This window comes from Panthera leo, chromosome B1 (genome assembly GCF_018350215.1).
Source record: "Panthera leo isolate Ple1 chromosome B1, P.leo_Ple1_pat1.1, whole genome shotgun sequence".
NCBI classification, from domain to species: Eukaryota; Metazoa; Chordata; class Mammalia; order Carnivora; family Felidae; genus Panthera; species Panthera leo.
In genome coordinates this window covers 193123460-193143591 of record NC_056682.1, presented here as the reverse complement: position 1 = coordinate 193143591, position 20132 = coordinate 193123460, and the positions used below count along the sequence as shown (strand labels likewise).

General features: G+C 44.6%; 1 protein-coding gene across 1 annotated transcript in view; it reads left to right on the top strand.

Annotated features, from left to right (window-relative positions):
- Positions 1-6084: 6084 nt before the first annotated feature.
- BST1 (bone marrow stromal cell antigen 1) overlaps positions 6085-20132 on the top strand; it is a 31752-nt gene continuing 17704 nt past the window's right edge. The window contains exons 1-6 of the mRNA XM_042936854.1: positions 6085-6327; positions 8572-8698; positions 10398-10533; positions 15020-15102; positions 18642-18718; positions 19066-19158. Of these exons, the coding sequence (XP_042792788.1) occupies positions 6155-6327; positions 8572-8698; positions 10398-10533; positions 15020-15102; positions 18642-18718; positions 19066-19158 (689 nt within the window). The 5' untranslated portion in view covers positions 6085-6154. The remainder of the gene's footprint in view (positions 6328-8571; positions 8699-10397; positions 10534-15019; positions 15103-18641; positions 18719-19065; positions 19159-20132) is intronic.

Genomic DNA, 20132 nt, shown 5'->3' with positions numbered 1-20132 from the left:
AGACCTGAACTGAGATTCAGAGTAGGATGCTTGGGGCACCTGGGTGGCTCAGTCGGTTGAGCATCCGACTTCAGCGCAGGTCATGATCTCAGGGTCCGTGGGTGTGAGCCCCGTGCGTTAGGCTCTGTGCTGGCAGCTCAGAGCCTGGAGCCTGCTTCGGATTCTGTGTCTCCCTCTCTCTCTCTGCCCCTCCCCCACTCACACTCTGTCTCTCTATCAAAAAATGAATAAACGTTAAAAAAAAATTTAAAAAAAAAGAGTAGGATGCTTAACCTACTGAGCCACCAAGTCACCCCAATGATACAGGTATTCTTTAAGACCATATAGGTTTGGGGTGCCTGGATGGCTCCTTTGATTTCAGCTCAGGTCATGATCTCATGTGGGGCTACACGCTGACAGCATGGAGCCTGTTTGGGATCCTCTCTCCTTCTCTCTGCCTGTCCCCCAGTCACTCTCTCTCTCTCTTTCAAAATAAATAAATAAACTTAAAAAAAAAGGATGATATAGGTTTTTTCTACCATGCTCTTCACTCCTGAGACCTCAGAGACCTGAGTCTTTGACACCCATATTTCTACTAACAATCTGTTTTAAGGCAATGTAGATTTCTTCTACTGTGTTCCCCCAAATGGTTTCAGCCTCCGTGAAGTTGCAAACCACTTCCATATTTTGAGTATTTGTTCCAGCAGACTTGCCAAAATTTGAAGCCAGAAAAATCTCATTGTTTCGATGACTAGCTGTCTCATCTGTTCTCCAACTTCACCTCTGCTTTGGGGCACCTCCTTGCAGATTCTGGCCAAGATTAGCCAAGAGTAACTGTCCCTGGTGACATCCCAAGCTCAGTCTCGGAACTGAAGAAAACAGGGAAACAGAAAAGGGATACTTCCAGATCCTGCTCTAACAAGCTACCATAAACCTAGTGGCTTAAAACAACATGTATCTGTTTAGAAATGAGGTCAGAAGTCCAACGACAGTCTCCCAGGACTAAAGTCAAGATGTCAGCAAGGCTTGTTCCTTCTGGAGGCTCTAGGGAAGAATCAATCTCTCCTTTTTTTTTTTTTTTTTTTTTAATTTTTTAATGTTTATTTTTGAGAGACAGCGACACAGACAGTGTGAGTGGGGGAAGGGCAGAGAGAGAGGGCGACACAATCTGAAGCAGGCTCCAGACTCCAAGCTGTCTGCACAGAGCCCAGTGCGGGGCTCAAACCCACAAACCGTGAGATCATGACCTGAGCCCAAGTCGGACGCTCAACTGATTGAGCCAATCAGGTGCCCCCCCATTTCTTTTTTAATATTTACTTTTGCAAGAGAGAGAGTGAGAGGAAAAGGGGCAAAGAGAGAGAGAGAGAGAGAGGAGGACAGAGGATCCAAAGCAGGCTCTGTGCTGACAGCAGACAGCCAGATGTGGGGCTTGAACTCACGAACCGCGAGATCATGACCTGAGCCAAAGTTGGACGCTTAACTGACTGAGCCACCCAGGCGCCCCAGGAAGAATCTTTCTATACATTTTCAAGCTTCAAGAGTCTGCCTACATACCCTGTCTCATGGCCCCATCCTGCAGCATAGCACCCCCAAGTATCTCTCTGCTTCCATCATTACATTGCCTTCTCTGTGTCTCTGATCCACCTGCCTCCCTTTTATAAGGGAGACAGAGCGGGGACTGGACTCAGGCCCCCTCAACCCTAACCCAAAACCCAGCATTCCTTGATAGCTGGAACTCTAGGCCTCTTGAGTAGCATTATCTTGCAGGAATGCAAATGAAGCATGCTTACCTAAAGGAGGGACTTCATCATGTACACTGGCAGAGAGCTAACCAAACCAGCCTTCGCCAAGGTGGACCCCAGTGCTGACCTTTCACCGACTTTCTCCCTCATTATAATACTAAAAATCCTGCGGGGGCGGGGGAGGGAGGGAGGGTGGAGATTGAACATGCTAATGAGACATGCCCTAAGTGCTTGCCCCACTTCCTATATCTCTTCCCACCCATTCATGCTTAGGTCACTCCTTTCCCTCCTCAGTCTCTTTAAAAACATTCCCTGGCCTTTGTTCCTGTTGGACCCCCATCAATTTCTATTTCTTGGGGAACCCAAGGACTGGAGCTGGTGATATAAGGACCCTTAAAAAGACATTGGACCATCCAGACAATCCATTATAATCTTTCCATCTCAAGATCCCTAACTTAATCATTTTTGCAAAGTCCCTCCAACTGTGTAAGGTAATGTATTCACAGTTTCCTGGGGATTAGGATATTGTGGAGCCGTTACTCTGGCCTGCCACAACGGAAAATAAAAACAAGAAGCAAATAAGATGATAAGATGAATAAGTATTCAAAACATTCATTGAGAGAACATTATGAAACACACTGTGCTAAGACCTTTAAAAGCCTCATTTCTCTTCATCCTTTAGCAACCAAGAATGCCAGCCAACAAAAGAGACATGTTTAATAAGGAAGTCCAGAATTACTGAAAACTCTTAAAGTTCAAGGAAACAAAGTACAAATTAGTACTGAGTTCAAGGTTTTTGACTTGTGACCCTAGCTTTCCTATCAAGTCTCAGGCTAAACTCTATTTATCAATAAAACTAGCTTTTGATCTTTTTCCAGAAAAAGTCCCATGCTTTCCCATTATTCTGCCTTTGCTTGAGCAATTGGTACCATCTGAAATCTCTTTCCTCCAACTCTGGATGTCAGCATTCTATTCCTTTTTCTAGAACTTCCTATAAGGGGAATAATAAATTATACATATATTTTTTCATGTAGCTTCTTTCACTCAGTGTGAACACTTTTAGATGCTTCAGTGTATCAGTAGTGTATGCCTTTGCATCGCTGAGTAGTATTCCATTGTATGACTAGATCACAATTTGTTTATTCTTTTCTTGTTGGACATTTACATTGTTTAGTTTGGGGGTTTTATGGACTAAGCTCAATGAACATTTCATATGTAAATCTTCAGATAGACATGTGTTCATCTTTTTCTTGGTAAATATCTTCTTTGGTGAGGTATTTTTTCAATTATTTTGCCGATTTAAAAATTTGTGTTGCGTTTCTTGTTGTTTCTGAGTTGTTGAGTTCCTTCTATTTTCCAGACACAAGCTTTAAATCAATAATCAGCATTCACAGTATTATGACCTGTGAATATCATTCACAGTTAAACTTACAGTATTCTATGATTGTTTCCTTTCTTGTAAACTTCCTGCTCACCCCAGAGGTAATAACTATCTCCCCTCAACCCCCAGCCAAGCTTATTTGTTTATGTACTTGGTATTCTATTTAGTTTCCATGTATTGTGCTCTGGGAAGGATGTTTCTAAGGAAAGAAAAAGAAAAAGAAAGAAAGAAAGAAAGAAAGAAAGAAAGAAAGAAAGAAAGAGGAAGAAAGAAAGGAGGGAGGGAGGGAGGGAGGGAGGGAGGAGGGAAGGAGGGAGGGAAGGAAGGAAAGAAAGGAAGGGAAAGAAAGATATCAAACACACCACCTAAAATACAGACTGATACTTAAAAAAAAAATTTTTTTTTACTGTTTATTTATTTTTGAGAGAGAGAGTGAGAGAGAGAGAGAGCGTGCACGCACAAGCAGGGGAGGAGCAGAGAGAGAGGGAGACACAGAATCCCAAGCAGGCTTGAATTCACTCACAAGCTGTGAGATCATGACCTGAGCCAAAGTCAGAGCCTTAACCCACTGAGCCACCAAGGCGCCCCCAGACTGACACTTTTGAATGCATTGAGAGATTCATGCGTCTTGCAGAGAATTTGACCATAATCATAAGTGTCCATAGGATACCAAGCAAGCAAACAAAGAAGTGTGGATGGTGGGTGAAGAATGGGGGAAGGGAGGAGGATAACAGAGATTAATTCTTTCCTCTAGGGTAAGGAAAAAGTTCACAAAAAAGGAAACAGAATCATAGAATACCACAGGCTCAGCCATGAATAATACTCACAGGTCATAATAGATGCTGATTACTGATTTCAAGCTTGAGATAAAACACTTGGGATGATGAAAGGCACAGAAAGATGCCTTCTGAGGATGTGTGAGGTTAAAGATAAAATTTCCTTTTCCATCCTAGGAAGTCAAAGAATAATATCCAAGATGGAAACATCAAGAAACAGCAGATAGCAATGTTTTTTGGAAACGCAGAAGTAAGTAAAAGGTTTTTTTTGAAATAATTAAAAATGCTCATTTCTGGAAAGTGAATTGAGTCAGGGAGGACTGGACAGGAGAATGTGGGTTTTGGTTATAAACTTTACAAATGAAAAAGAGAGTCAGGGCGCCTGGGTGGTTTAGTCGGTTAAGCATCTGACTTCAGCTCAGGTCATGATCTCACGGTTTTGAGTTTGAGCCCCACATCGAGTGAGCTCGAGCCCCGCTTTGGGTGAGCCCCACTTCCCTCTCTCTCTGCCTCTGACTCACTTGTGCCCTCTCTCTTAAACAAAACAAAGCAAAAAACTTAAAAAATAATAAATAAAAAATGTAGATGGGACACCTCGATGCCTCAGTCAGTTGAGTGTCCGACTTCAGCTCAGGTCATGATCTCCAGGTTTGTGTGTTGGGTTTCTGAGTTCTAGCCCCGCATCTGGCTCTCTGCTGTCAGCAGGGAGCCCCGCTTCTATCCTGTCTCGCATTCTCTCTGCACCTCCCCCACTTACACTCTCTCAAAAATAAATACACGTTTAACAAAATAAATAAAAAAGAGAGAAAGAGTCACATAAAATGTTATAGAACCCCCAACCCCTCCCCTCGCCAGCTCCCCATGTTTACCAGATGCTTGCTGTGGGCACTCCGTTCACAGCTATCATTACTGTGAGAATTGAGGATTAGGGCCTCCAGAATTCCAAGTGCAATTCTGGCAATCCTGGCTGTCTGAATTGCCTACCTCTGGGAGTTTGCATTTATCTGGAAGGGAGATTATAACCTCCCACAAGTTCCTTAACTTCCCGGCGTTTCCTCATCTCTAAAATGGGGATGAAAATAAATAACAAAATAAATAAATAAATAAGTAAATAAATAAATAAAATGGAGATAATAAACCCAGCTGGGAGGGATGTTGTGAAAAGTAATTGAAAACTATGCTTATAGAGCGCTTGGCACATAATAGCAGCTCAACAAACATTAGTGTTTGTGGTTATTACTTCCTGAAAACAAAACCCACTCACCATTGACCAGTGGAAAAGAGGGCTTCTATCAAAGATGTCAGAGTTTGGGACCAGAAATATCTTTCTTTCAATGACTAAACTTCCCAGGCCTATTCCCCAACCTTGTTTCTTTGGGAGCTCTTTCCTCCTGGCCAATATTAGCCCAGAGCCTGTTTTTCTGTTTGTTTGTTGTTTGTCAGACTGGCGGTTGCCAGGACGGGGGTGGGATGGGCGAAACAGGTAAAAAGGATTAAGGGGCTCCTAAATTAAAGAAGTCAGGAAGATGAAAAGTATAGCCTGGGGAATGTAGTCAATAGTATTATAATAACCTGTGATGACAGATGTTGACTACATGTGTGGTGAGCATGCGGTAATGTACAGAATTGTCCTACACCTGAAACTGTATGCTAATTACACTTCAATTAAAAACAAAACAAAAGATGGGGCGCCTGGGTGGCTCAGTCGGTTGAGCGTCGGACTTCGGCTCAGGTCACGATCTCGCGGTCCGTGAGTTCGAGCCCCGCGTAGGGCTCTGTGCTGACAGCTCAGAGCCTGGGGCTTGCTTCTGTTTCTGTGTCTCCCTCTCTCGCTGCCCCTCACCCACTCGCATTCTGTCTCTGTCTCTGTCAAAAATAAATAAACATTAAAAAAAAAAACAAAAAACAAAAGAGCAGAAGAACAAAAGGGGCGTCTGGCTGGCTCAGTCCGTAGAGCAGAGCACGCTACTCTTGATCTCAGGGTTGGGAGCCCAAGCCCCACCTTGAGCGTAGAGATTACTTAAAAATTAAAATCTTTAAAAAGAGAAGAAGGAGAAGAAGGATGAGGGGGAGGGGAGGGGAGGGGAGGGGGAGGAGATCAGCCAAGAGCCAGAGTCCTGTTCCCGGTGAAGTCCTAACTCAGTCCTGGAACTGAAGCAGCTGGCAGGGGCGGACAGCGAGGGGGTGGGGGTGGGGTGCGCGTCTGCGGAGCGCAGCTGGAGGGAGCCGGCTTCGTGCAGGGGAGAGGAGCGAGTCCAGAAGACAAAGTCCGGGGGATGGCAGCCCTGGGGCGCGCGTCCTCGCTGCTGTCGCTGCTGCCGCTGCTGCTGGTGCCCGCTGCGGGCGCAGGGGGCGCGCGGTGGCGCGGGGAGGGCACCAGCCCGCACCTACGGAGCATCTTTCTGGGTCGCTGCGCGGAGTACAGCTCCCTGCTGAGCCCGGAGCTGCGGTGAGCGCGGCGGGGGCGGCGGGAGGTCTGGAGGTGAGGAGGGCGCGGGGAGTCTGAAGGTCGGGGCCTGGGGGGAAGGGGAGGATCTTGACCCGAGAGGGGTGGGGGAAAGTGGGGGTTCTAGAGGTGCGGGGAGCCAAATGTGGAGAGTGGGGAGTCTAGCGGTGTGTGTGTGTGTGTGTGTGTGTGTGTGTGTGTGTGTGTGTGAGGCAGGCTGTGGGTGGTCGGCCTAGAGGGTGAGGCTTAGGTAGAGGGGAGTTTGGATGACAGACAGCATGTGCTCAGCCAGAGGGGTCAGACCCAGGAAGAGGGCCTTCCGCTGGAATTGGTGAGTCCGGGGACTTGGGCAATTCATTATCAGATCCCCTAAGGTAGAGGACTTTCTAAGTTTGAGTCTCTCTTGCCAGCACAGTGCTTTGTACTAATCTTTATACCTTCTTTGGACCTACTTTTGCTGTTTTCATAATGTCCTTTTCTTGTGCCAGGATTTTTTTTTGGTGACAAGGTTCAGACAAATAAAAACAGCAGACAATCGTGTACAGAACACCCATGATAGCCACTGCCCACCACAAGACATAAAAAGTTACAAATGCCTTGGGGAATGTTTTTGAAAAGCTAGAATGGACTACAAGAGTGGTGGCTGTCGCTGGAGGGCATCCTTTCTGCTTCAGTGTCACCTGATGCAAAGGGTGACGGCTTGGGCGTGTCAGCAGATAGATCAGCCCAAATCCCTTGGCTTGAGCGAATGTTTTTTTGAGCGAATGTTATTTATTACTTTCAGCGAGGAAGGAGACAGGGATAGTTCTCAAAGCACTGTCTCCTCTAACACAAACTTCAGAGCTGCTTATACTGCCAGCCGCACCATTTTGTTCAGTTATTCTTACAAATAGGTAGCTGGTCACAGGAACTTGGTAAACTTTGTAATCTTTCCAGCATGGCTTACAAGGGGTTAGCTTAACTACAATTTCCCAGGAACATTTATGATCTGTGTTCCCAGGCATCTACTCTCTCTCTCTCTCTTTTAAAAAATTTCTTTATTTTTATTTTTATTTATTTTAAGTTTATTTATTTATTTTGAGAGAAAGGGACAGAGAGAGTAGAGAGTAGAGGGTGCACGCGCGCGCGCGCGCACACACACACACACACACACACACACACACACACACACACACGTGGGGGAGGGGCAGAGAGAAGAGAGAATCCCAAGCAGCCTCCCAACCATCAGTGCAGAGTCTGATGTGGGGCTCCAACTCACGAACCATGAGATCGAACCATGAGATCGTGACCTGAGCTGAGATCAAGAGTCAGACACTTGGGGCGCCTGGGTGGCTTAGTCGGTTAAGCGTCCGACTTCGGCTCAGGTCATGATCTCACGGTCCGTGAGTTCGAGCCCCGCTTCGGGCTCTGTGCTGACAGCTCAGAGCCTGGAGCCCATTTCAGATTCTGTGTCTCCCTCTCTCTCTGCCCCTCCCCTGTTCATGCTCTGTCTCTCTGTCTCAAAAATAAATAAACGTTAAAAAAAAATTAAAAAAAAAAGAAAAAAGAGTCAGACACTTAACCGACTGCACCACCCAGGTACCCAAGGAATCTACTCTCCCGAGTAACTTTGGAGGGTTCCCAGAAACAGTGATGTCCTCAAGGACTCGTGAAGCTGAAAACAAATATGCTGGAGAAACAAGATAGTTATTTTCTCACTGATGAGACATTAGGTCCCTGATGTGACCTTATTCCTAACTAACATTAGCAGCAGGTGTAACAGCTTTTCTCAACACACAGAGCCCATGCCTGGTTTTATAAGGTCTTGTCCACCAGCCTGATCTCACCTGGCCCCTGACACAATGGACCTTAGGTCTAAATGGAGAGGCACCTCAAATTGGGGGCCTGCATTGGCTTATTGGAATTGTCATCCTCCAGCACAGTGCTTTTTCTGCTGGTCTCTGGGAGCCTGAGACAAGACTTAGGTTCCTTAGCTCTGAAACACGTGTGTAACTCCTTCTGAGACCACTTTCACGGTCAGATTCCTAAATCCGTCATGGGTTTGTCTTCTCCTCTTCTGAGCTGGGGTTAATGCATGAGACATGACAGTTTGCTGCCCTTCTCATGCCTAGTTCTGCAGAGTTAATAAATGGCAAAATTGCTTGTAAAGCTGTTGAACTTTGAGAGAAACGACAGTATTTCACATCACATCATGATGTCGTTGTTTTTTTTTTTTTCTTTTCTTTTTTAACTTGTACTTCTGTACAGGGACAAGAACTGCACAGCTATCTGGGAAGCCTTTAAAGTGGTTCTGGACAAGGATCCCTGTTCTGTATTTCCCTCGGACTATGAACTTTTTATTAGCCTCTCCAGACACTCCATTCCCAGGGACAAGGTAAAATGTTCTTCTCTGTCTCTACAGAGATAGATAGTGCCTGGGCCAGTATCTGTGACCCTGTGGGACCCTGTTTCAGTATCACCAAAAAATCAAGCAACAAACTCACCTGAGCTCTCTGATGGGAAGGCATCTTCACTGGTAATCCTGGGTCTCCTGCCTGTCTGGGCAGAAGGGACTTTCCTAGGTCAACAAGTCTGTGCAGGAATCACCACATAAGGACGTTGCCACACCTTCTTCCTGGGCCTCTGCCCCGAGCCAATTCTGAATAACCTGTGTCCCAACTGGCCCCATTTGGTCTGAACTTTGAGGGACTCAGAAAGGCTTTAACCTCAATATCTTCCCAGAAGACTGATCCCTCCTTTTATTATTATTATTATCATCATCATTATTATTATTTTAATGTTTATTTATTTTTGAGAGAGAAGGAGAGACAGAGTGTGAGCAGGGGAGGGGCAGAAAGAGAGGGAGACACAGAATCCAAAGCAGGTTCCAGGCTCTGAGCTGTCAGCACAGAGCCTGACGCGGGGCTCAAACTCACAAACTATGAGACTGTGACCTGAGTTGAAGTCAGATGCTTCACCAACTGAGCCACCCAGGTGCCCCCTGATCCCTCATTTTAAGGAACCTTAAGATTCTATCTGTTCAGTATCATTAAGAAAACCACATGTCTGTGTTCTGAGTTATTTTTTTTTTTATGTTTTGAGTTCTAATAAAATCAAAATAAATGAGAAAATCTACATAAAATGCTTGCTTAGAACAATACCTTGAGTTTAAAGAAAGATACCTTTATTGTTTCTCTGACAACATAATTCTTAACCTGATTTTTCATTGTAAAATCAGGTAACAATAATGTTTACCAATGAGAAAATCTTAACATCATTTCTGATAGAGCTGGAAGGTTCAGTGATATAATAGATTGAAAATAGGTTGCATTTTGTACCTTGCCAGCTCCCTGCCAGTAAAAAGAGGAACGATGAATTTTGTTCTTTCTTTGGTGCTAGCTGATGAACTCAGGAAATAGTTCCCAATTTACTTCCACCTGCTGAACATTGTGCTAAGGCAACAAGTGGACAATGTGCAACAGAGAACAAAACAGCCCCTCCCCCAGGAATCTTCCAGTCTGGGCATAGACCAAGTGGACTACTAAGGATCTAATGAGATTATGAGCGGGATATCGTTATTTGTATTACTGTTGTGTGAAAACACCATAGCTTTACGGTGGAAACTGTAAAACATAATATAAAAGTCACATATTTCTGAGGCACTTTATGCTCTGGGAAGTGCTTTTTTGTGGTTACATATTATCCTGAACACAACTGTGGTAGAAGAGAAAGGGCTCATGCTCCCCATTTTCCAGATGTTGAAACTGAGGCACAGGGAGATTACATGCTTTGCTCAAGATCACACATCTAGTGTATGAACAGACTCAGGATTCAAACCCAGGTCCTTTGATCTTTTTTTAAATCCAGGAATGTTTATATAAACGCTGCTGGGAAAGTATTTTGTTAATGTTTGCCTGATACCCTAGGAATAAGGGGAGTAAATATCGGGATACTCTCTGGGTAAACAGAGACACAAGAAAGTTCAGTTGTCAGGCAAGCTGGAGTTGAATGAGCAATGGACTGCCTGACGTGTCTGAAAAAAATCTGCCTTGATTTTATTTTATATGGTAATTTTGTGTTTGTTTTTTCCTTAGTCCCTGTTCTGGGAAAACAACCACCTCCTTGTCACTAGCTATGCAGAGAATGCCCGTCGCTTTATGCCTCTGTGTGATGTTCTGTATGGCAGGATTGGAGATTTTCTGAGCTGGTGTCGACAGGAAAATGCCTCCGGTAAGACTCCTGCACAAACCACAAGAAAAGTATGAGCTCCAGGGGCCTGGCTGGCTCAGTTGTTGGAGCATGCAGCTCTTGATTTCGGCGTCGGGTTTGTGAGTTCGAGCCCCCGTGTTGGGTGTAGGATTACTTAAAAAAATAAAATCTGTTTTTTAAATGTTTATTTATTTTTGAGAGAGAGAGACAGAGCGTGAGTGGGAGAGGGACAGAGAGAGAGGGAGACACAGAATCCGAAACAGGCTCTGAGCTGTCAGCACAGAGCCCGTTGTGGGGATCGAACTCACAAAGCGTGAGATCATGACCTGCGCTGAAGTCGATGCCTAATTGACTGGGCCACCCAGGCGCCCCATAAAATCTTAAAAATGAAAGAAAAGTAAGAGCTCTCATTTAAGTAGATATTGTGCATTTGTGCTAAATGCTTTCATATGCATTTGTCTCATTTGATTCCCCCCAGATCCTCTGAGGTAGGTGGTAATAATAATTAATAATAACAATAATAGGTAGAAAGCACTTATCTTTTGCTGGGTACTCTCTAAGCACTTCACATATACAGTATTAACTAATTTAATCTCTGCACCAGCCCCAAGAGATAGGTCTTCTCCTAATTCCTGTTTTGATAAATGAGGACCCTGAGGCCCAGCAAGGTTAAGAAACCTGCTGAGGAGTGAACAGCCAGGAAGCAGCAGAGGCAGACAGTCTGACTCCAGAACATACGCTCCCAATCCTGCACAACTTGGCCTCACCACCCTCAGTTTCCAGAAAGGGAAACGGACGCTTAGGGAGGTTAAATCACTGGAAGAAGCAGCGCCAGGAGTTAATTCTCTCCTGATGGATTCTGAAGCCTGTGCTCTTAAATGCCACGCCAAGTGCCGGCAGACATTTGGAGACTGAAATCACAGTGAAAGTCACAAGGGCTGGCCTGGTGGGAATGAAAACTCTCCTCATGCATCCTCATGCATTTTATCTCCCAGATCCTTCTGGGAACTGGGGATAACAGAGCCCCCATCCTCGGGGCGCTTATAGCCTTGTGAGGGACGTTCCCTTCTGTGCTGTGCTCTGACGCAGGAAAAGCCAGGTCCTAAGCAGTAGCACAGACACCAGCCTAGACCAGGGTATCCGTGAAGCTTCCCAGCAGTTCTTGGTTCTCAGTGAGTCTCCAAGGGTGAGCAAGAAAGGTGGAGGCGGGAGGGGGTGCTCCCTTGAGAAAACTGGAGATTCCTCCTCCCTGGGTATTGGAGTCACGTTCAAAGGTAGCCTAAGCGCAGTTCTGTGTATTCTCCTCCAGTCATCCATTCATCCAACCCAGAGCCATAGAGAGCCTACTCTGTGCCAAGCCCTCCTCCTGTAGGCACTGGGAACACAGCAGAGGATAAAACAGGCAAATTATACCCCATCCTTACACTATAGATGGGAGATAAAACAATACACAGGCAAGTAAAATAATCTGTGGAAGGGTGTCTGGCATATTTAAGGAACAGCAAGAACCACAGTGACTAAAGAGAAAAGTACAGGCTGTGAGGCTAGAGGAATAAAGGAAGGCCAGACAGCATGGGACCTGTGAGGACTCTGGCTTTCACTGGTGGGGAGATGGAAAATTGCAGGGCTCAGATCAATGCACATGGTCATTTGTTCAATGGACAGTGACCAGGAAGTCTGTGGCTATCCTGCAGCAGGGTGGGGAGAATGGGGAAGGGGTGTGAGAGAAAGAACGTGAAGGAAAGGAGAGTACGGTATAATCACAAACAAATGTTTGGTCTTTGTCCCCATTTCCTGGCACACAGCTTCTAAAGCCCTGGGAATCTGAGGAGAGAGAAGAGTGTCTTTTGTGGGGTAATGAGATGACTGATGGCTGGGGGCCCCTAAATAGCTTCACATGGGGGTTGGTCACCAGGAAGACCAAGGAAAGCCTGATTAGAGCCTGTGAGCTCTCAGCCCCGTCTCTGTCCTCCAGGATGAAAAGAGGGGCTGGCGGTTGAGTTAACTGCCAAACTGGCGATTTAATCAGTTGTGTCTGTGTAATGAAATCTCATAAAACCCTTGTGTAGTGGGGTTCAGAGGGTTTCTGAGTTGGTGAACGCAGATGCTGGGAGGGTGGTGGACCTGGAGGGGGCGTGGGAGCTCCCCATACTTCCCCTCGGAAGCACATATGTTGCCCTGTTTGGTTCTCTCTAGGACAACTTGTCACTGAGTACCTTCTCCTTTTTTATAGAGTGAATGGTGGACATGATCCCATTATATGGCTGCTGAATTCTGTTATTAAAATTTTAAAGAATTAATACATTTTAACACTTTATGTATATATATATATATATGCACAAAAATGTTTATTTGAATTTTGAAAGATTATGTAATATTATATTAGTAACATTTTAATTTTGAAGTTTATAGAATATTACTCTTTTTATGTTTTTTTAATTTTTAAAAATTTTAAAATTTACATCCAAGTTAGTTAGCATCTAGTGCAACAATGTTTTCAGGAGTAGATTCCTTAGTGCCCCTTACCCATTTAGCCCCTCCCCCTCCCACACCCCCTGTAACCCTCTGGTTACAGGAGTAACCCTCTGTTTGTTCTCCATATTTAAGTGTCTCTTATGTTTTGTCCCCCTCCCTGTTTTTATATTATTTTTGCTTCCCTTCCCTTATGATCATCTGTTTTGTATCTTAAAGTCCTTATATGAGTGAAGTCATATATTTGTCTTTCTCTGACTGGCTAATTTCACTTAGCATAATACCCTCTAGTTCCATCCACGTAGTTGCAAATGGCAAGATTTCATTTCTGTTTGATTGCCGAGTAATACTCCATTGTACACATATACTACATCTTCTTTATCCACTCATCCATCCATCGATGGACATTTGGGCTCTTTCCATACTTTGGCTATTGTTGAAAGGGCTGCTATAAACATTGGGGTGCATGTGCCCCTTCAAAACAGCACACCTGTATCCCTTGGATGAATTACCTAGTAGTGCAATTGCTGGGTCGTAGGGAAGTTCTATTAATTTTTTGAGGAACCTCCACACTGTTTTCCATAGCGGCTGCACCAGTTTGCATTCCCACCAACAATGCAAAAGAGATCCTCTCTCTCCGCATCCTCACCAACATCTGTTGTTGCCTGAGTTGTTAATGTTTGCCATTCTGACAGGTGTAAGGTGGTATCTCATTGTGGTTTTGATTTGTATTTCCCTGATGATGAGTGATGTTGAGCATTTTTTCATGTGTCGGTTGGCCATCTGAATGTCTTCCTGGGAGAAGTGTCTATTCATGTCTTTTGCCCATTTCTTCACTGGATTCTTTGTTGTTTGGGTGTTGAGTTTGATAAGTTCTTTATAGATTTTGGATACTAACCCTTTATCTGATACATCGTTTGCAAGTATCTTCTCCCATTCCATTGGTTGCCTTTTAGTTTTGCTGATTGTTTCCTTCATTGTGCAGAAGCTTTTTATTTTGATGAGGTCCCAGTAGCTCCTTTTTGCTTTTGTTTCCTTTGCCTCTGGAGACGTGTTGAGTAAGAAGTTGCTGTGGCCAAGATCAAAGAGGTTTTTGCCTGCTTTCTTCTCGAGGATTTTGATGGCTTCCTGTCTTACATTGAGGTCTTTCATCCATTTTGAGTTTATTTTGTGTATGGGGTAAGAAAGTGGTCCAGGTTCATTCTTCTGCATGTCGCTGTCCAGTTTTCCCAGCACCACTTGCTGAAGAGACTGTCTTTATTCCATTGGATATTCTTTCCTACTTTGTCAAAGATTAGTTGGCCATATGTTTGTGGGTCCATTTCTGGCTTCTCTGTTCTCTTCCATTTATCTGAGTGTCTGTTTTTGTGCCGACATGTTATATATTTTAAATTTTATAAAATATCTATTTTTTGGCCAAGGACTATCACTTTCTTGGTGTATTTTTGTTTTATTTATGTCCAAGACCAGGGCTAACTGGAGAAAGCACTTCTCCCAACAAAGCCAAGGTTTTTTTTTTTAATTAAAAAAATTTTATTTGAGAGAGAGAGAGAGAGAGAGAGAGAGAGAGAATCCTAAGCAGGCTCCTCACTCAGTGTAGAGCCTGATGTGGGGCTCGATCCCACAAGCGTGGGATTATGACCTGAGCCAAAATCAAGAGTCAGATGCTTAACTGACTGAGCCACCCAGGCACCCTGCAAAGAGTTTTTTTAAAAAATAATTTCACCCGAACTTCAGTAAAGAAATAACCCAGCTAACATGCTGATGCTCAGTGGTCGGCAGCCTTACTCATTCACTAACTGCTTAGTTCTCTGCCTTCTTCACATTTGTGCTGAGCAAAATGACACCTGTCCTGCTGTCATGGATTGGGTGATCCCTCACCACGTTCCTTGTGGATTGGGTGGGCAGAACTACTGTGAACGTCAAACTTGTAAACACAAGCTAAATAGATTTTGTGGGGCCAGCAAATATTTTAAATTAATTCTTCTCTGATGCAATGTTTGGAATGAAACATGTTTGTCTGTTTTCCCCTTAGGGCTCGATTATCGGTCCTGCCCTACGTCAGAAGATTGTGAGAACAACCCTGTGGATTCTTACTGGAAAATGGCATCTATGCAGGTAAGCGTGGGGAGGGCAGCCGAGAGGCTAAGCAGGTGCAGGCCTGCAAACATGAGACAGTGGGGTTCAGAGACTGGGCCCATCGGGTCATGACTTAACTTCTCTGAGCCTCTCTTCCCATCCATGTTTGGCACAGTCTGATTCACTCTGCTCCGTAGAGGTGTGAGGACGTAGGAGCCCAAATACTGCAGCGCCTGGCACAGGGGACACATTCAGTGAGTGTTGGTATAGATGAGGATATTAACTAGTCACTATTACTACCACCACGCCGCGGCTGCCCTGGTATTTTAAATCAATGTGGTTTTGACTGCTATGTAAAATGGGGTGACCCTTGTTTTATGCGAACTCCTGGGACACCTGAGATCGAGATGTGGGGGTCAGAAATGTCCCCGAGACTGATATTAATGATAGAGGAGGTGATAGGTGACAGGTGAGCAGAGGGTAAACTGGAGACCCGGAAATGGTCTTTTGTGGAAGGTCTATACAGCTACCAGTTCATGATAGTCTATTAACCGTTGGCTGTATTGACTAGGAGGCCAGTGGGCTTCAGGGTCCCATCACCTACAACCTCCCACCCCCTTTCAGGGCTGTCCATGTCCCTTTTTGTCCCATTCTGGATCCCCAGGTGTCCACTGGGTCCATTGTTAATCAGGGTGACTTTTGTTCGACCCTCTTCCACGTTGTGGTTTAGAGCAGGGCAATGGGCCTGCTCCAGGCAAAAGGCACTGTTAATGTCTGCACTCTCCTGCTGCGCCAGCGGGGGCACCCCACTTTTGCTCACTACCCATAGGCTTCGTTTCCAGTGGAGACTCCGCTCAGTGAGCATTGGGCTGCCAGCGCTCACGGAGGCTGTGGGTACCTCATCACCTGAATGTGGGGTTGGTCGTCACAGTGACTCAGGGGCAATATCAACATTCTCGTAAAGCAACAACAACAACAACAACAACAACAACAAACCATGTACTGTTTGCAGTGCACCTGCCCCACGTCAAAGAGTGTGCTCCAAACCAATCTCCTCTACCTTCTCCAACTCTGGAATGGGAGTCCAAGAATCATACCCACGTTTTAGGAGTCCTTGGAATGAGCTGGGTCATCTATGCACAAGGAGAGGAGTTTAGCATAACGATGAGGAGAGGGTCTGAATTGTAGCAGAGAAGTATTCATTCAATAGATGTTAATAATTATTTAAAAATTTTTTTAATGTTTATTCAGTTTTGAGAGAGAGTGAGCAGGGGAGGGGCAGAGAGAAAGACACAAAGTCTGAAGCAGGCTCCAGGCTCTGAGCTGTCAGCACAGAGCCCCATGTGGGACTCGAACCCATGAACCGTGAGATCATGACCTAAGGCGAAGTCAGTCAGACGCTTAACCGATGGAGCCGCCCAGGTGCCCAATAATTATTATTTTAAATGATTGAATCTTTACAACAATCCTATGAGGGAGGGATCCTTATGAGGCACAAAGGGATCAGGAAACTTAACCAGGCTTATTACAGAGCTCGTAAGTCGAGGAGTCATGGACTTACATCCGCTGCGTCATATAGCTTCATTATATCTGCATGCATTTTTTATTACCTTTTTTTCTTATCAATGTAGTAGCTGCTCAGGATTAAAAAAATGACACATTAGGGCCGCTTGGATGGCTCAGTCGATTAATTGTCCGACTCTTGGTTTTGGCTCAGGTCGCGATCTCCCAGCTCATGGGTTCAAGTCCCAAGTTGGGCTCTGTGCTGACAGTGCAGAGCCTGCTTGGGATTCTCTCTCTGTCTCTGTCTCTCACACTCTCTCTTTCAAAAATAAACAAATAAGCATGTTTTAAAAAAAGAAGAAGAAATACCTGGACGTTCTTTCTAGACTTATTCTTAAAAAGTTATTTTTAAAAATGACAAATTATAGAAAATATAGATAAGAAAAAATTCATCGTGTATAAGTAAAGGTGACCCCTTCAGCATAGTGGTCACCAGACTTTGGCATTTGTGGGTTTAACCGTGACCATTAACATTATTTTGAAGCAAGCTAAAACGTACACAGCGTGAAGTGCACTGTCGCTTTGCTGCTGCTGGCATTAGGTGTCACTTTGTCAGAGAAGAAGTCCAGCCGTGGATATCTCATTGCCACCTGCCTTTCCGGCCCCCCGCCTCGCTAACGGAAACATTTTATCAGGGAAATCGCATGTTCCAGTACGATTCTTTTTCTTTCTTTCTTTCTTTCTTTCTTTCAGATTTTATGTTTAAGTCATCTCTGTGCCCAACGTGGGGCTCGAACACACAACCCCAAGACCAAGAGTTGTATTCTTTACGGACTGAGCCAGGCAGTAGTATTCTGAACTGGAGATTTGGGAACTTCTCTGGACCTATCCCTTCCTTGGGAATTTTGGGGGGTTGACTAATGTTCCCAGACTTTTGCCCGTTTATTTTGAGCATTGAGGGCTCATGCTCAGTCTACGTCATCCTGCATTTCGTTTTAAATGTGAGCGCTTCTTACACTTTTGCAAATCTCGTGTGGACTTTTAGTAATGGTTGGCTAATATTTCAGACATGTGAGTACTTTGGGTTACTTACCATTCCTTTGTTGTTGCCTATTTTAGGTTGCTTACAGACAACACTGCCACACACACCTCTGTGCACAGTGCTTGTGGTGGTCCCTAGGGTTGTGTAGAGTTCTTTACAAAATATGTCTGGCTCATCTTCCACACACATGGTTTGCATTTCCCTGCCTGTTCAAGTTGCTTGGGTGTGACATGCGATGGCCAAAGAGATGTGAGAGGGAGTGTGCGTGGTTTCCGGGCGGGCACCTTTAAGAACTGGTCTGTGATCTGCCACCGTCCCCTTCCCCTTCCCTGACAATCAGCGACTTTACAGACATGGAGTCTTCATCAGCTTGGGTCCCAGAGCGAGGACTTATGGAGCAAAACCCCAGTCGACCTGTGATAAACGTGTAGTGTGAGCACGAAACAACTCTTTCTTGCTTAAAGCCACTGTGATTTTGACGTTGTTTGCAATGGCTGTGTAATTTAGTCTGTTTCCGCTGTTACGATGCTGGAATCACGTTGTTTCCTCAGTAGATTCCCAAACACGGAATCACTGAGTCTATGAGGTTTTGACATTTCAGAGCAATTTGCTTTACAAGATACACTAGTTGTATCCCTACCAGCTATATGGAATATCAAAATTGTTTTGAAATACCAAATTTTAGTTGATCCTTGCTAATACTGAGGATCGTTAGTTTTATTTTTTATCTTTTTACTTTTTTGAACGTTTATTTATTTTTGAGAGAGGGAGAGACAGAGCACGAACAGGGGAGGGCAGAGAGAGAGGGAGACACAGAATCCGAAGCAGGCTCCAGGCTCCGAGCTGTCAGCACAGAGCCCGATGAGGGGCTTGAACCCGTAAACTGCGAGATCATGACCTGAGCTGAAGTTGGACGCCTAACCAACTGAGCCCCCTAGGCTCCCCGAGGATTGTCAGTTTCAAAAACTTGCTCATTTCGTAGCTGAAAAATGACATGTGTTAATTTACTCAAAATAGTTGTTTCTTCTTACAGTATTCGAGGGATAGTACTGGGGTGATCCACGTCATGCTGAACGGTTCAGAGCCCAAAGGAGCCTATCCTGTTAAAGGGTAAGAATACCAGCATCAACAAATACAACGAAGAATGCCGAAATGTTCACTTTGTGTTTTCAAATGGAGGCTTAAGAAAATTGTCTTCATTCCCAGTGTAATGCTTGCTTTTGTAAATTCCAGTAAAGCAAAACAATCGAATGACCTGGAGATCAGGGCCACATCTACACATTTCTGCCATTAATAGCTGATGAATGCATGAATGAAATAGATCACCTAAAAATAAAAGCTAAAAATACCCCCCCAAAACACCCCTCAAAACAAAAGTGATGTGTAAATCAACTAACGAAATGGGAAGAGTATCCTATTGCTTTAAGACTTTAAGAAATGCCTTTCCTGTTTCTCAGTTTTTTTGCAGATTTTGAAATTCCCTACCTCCAGAAGGATAAAATCACACGAATTGAGATCTGGGTTATGCATGAAATCGGGAGACCAAAGGTGTAAGTCATGGTGTTTCTGATGATGGTAATTGTGCAAATATGCTTTTCTTGATTTTCATATGATCAAGTCCGTTTTACATTTTCATTTTTGGGGACACAACACTCTTCTCTGTTTCTTTTTAATTAAAAAAAAATTTTTTTTAATGTTTATTTACTTTTGAGAGAGAGAGAGAGAGAGAGACAGGTGTGAGTGGGGGAAGGACAGAGAGAGGGAGACACAGAATCCAAAGCAGGCTCCAGTCTCTGAGCTGTCAGCACAGAGCCCGACATGGGGCTTGAACCCACAGACCATGAGATCATGGACTGAGCTGAAGTCGGATGCTTAACTGACTGAGCCACCCAGGTACCCCTCTTCTCTGTTTCTAATGTCATGGGTAAAGAAAGACAAAGGCTTGACTTTTTTGGAAATGCCACTAACCAGTCCCGAGTCCAGAGAGAAAACCTCCTTTATTCAGATACTATTCTCAGCTGAGGAAGATTGTCCTTTCTGAGCTACCTGGGTAGCATTGGAGAGTTCCTTATGCATTCGTGTGGGTCAAAGCCAATTTCTCCTCCTGGTTGTTTGAAGGCCCCCACCAGGAGTTCTCACAATGAACCCAAGGAGTATGTAATGAAAACTATTCTCAGAAAAGACCCAGTTCTACAACTGGATCTTAGTTCACTGGCCAAGGAAATGGTTAAGGTCCATCTTTTCTGGAAAACCACCTGAGTTTATATAAATGCAAGCCTGAACTCATCCTTCTCGTCAGTGAGGGGCATTGCTGGAAAAAGTAAAGATAAGAAACATAAACTCAGGGATGTCTGGGTGGCTCACTCGATTAAACGTCTGGCTCTTGATTTAGGTTCAGGTGGTGATCACGTGATTAGTGAGTTCGAGCCCCACATCGGCTGTGTGTTGAGTGCAGAGCCTGCTTGGGATTCTCTCTTTCCCTCTCTCTTTGCTGCTCCCCTGCTCTTTTTCTTTCTCTCTCTCT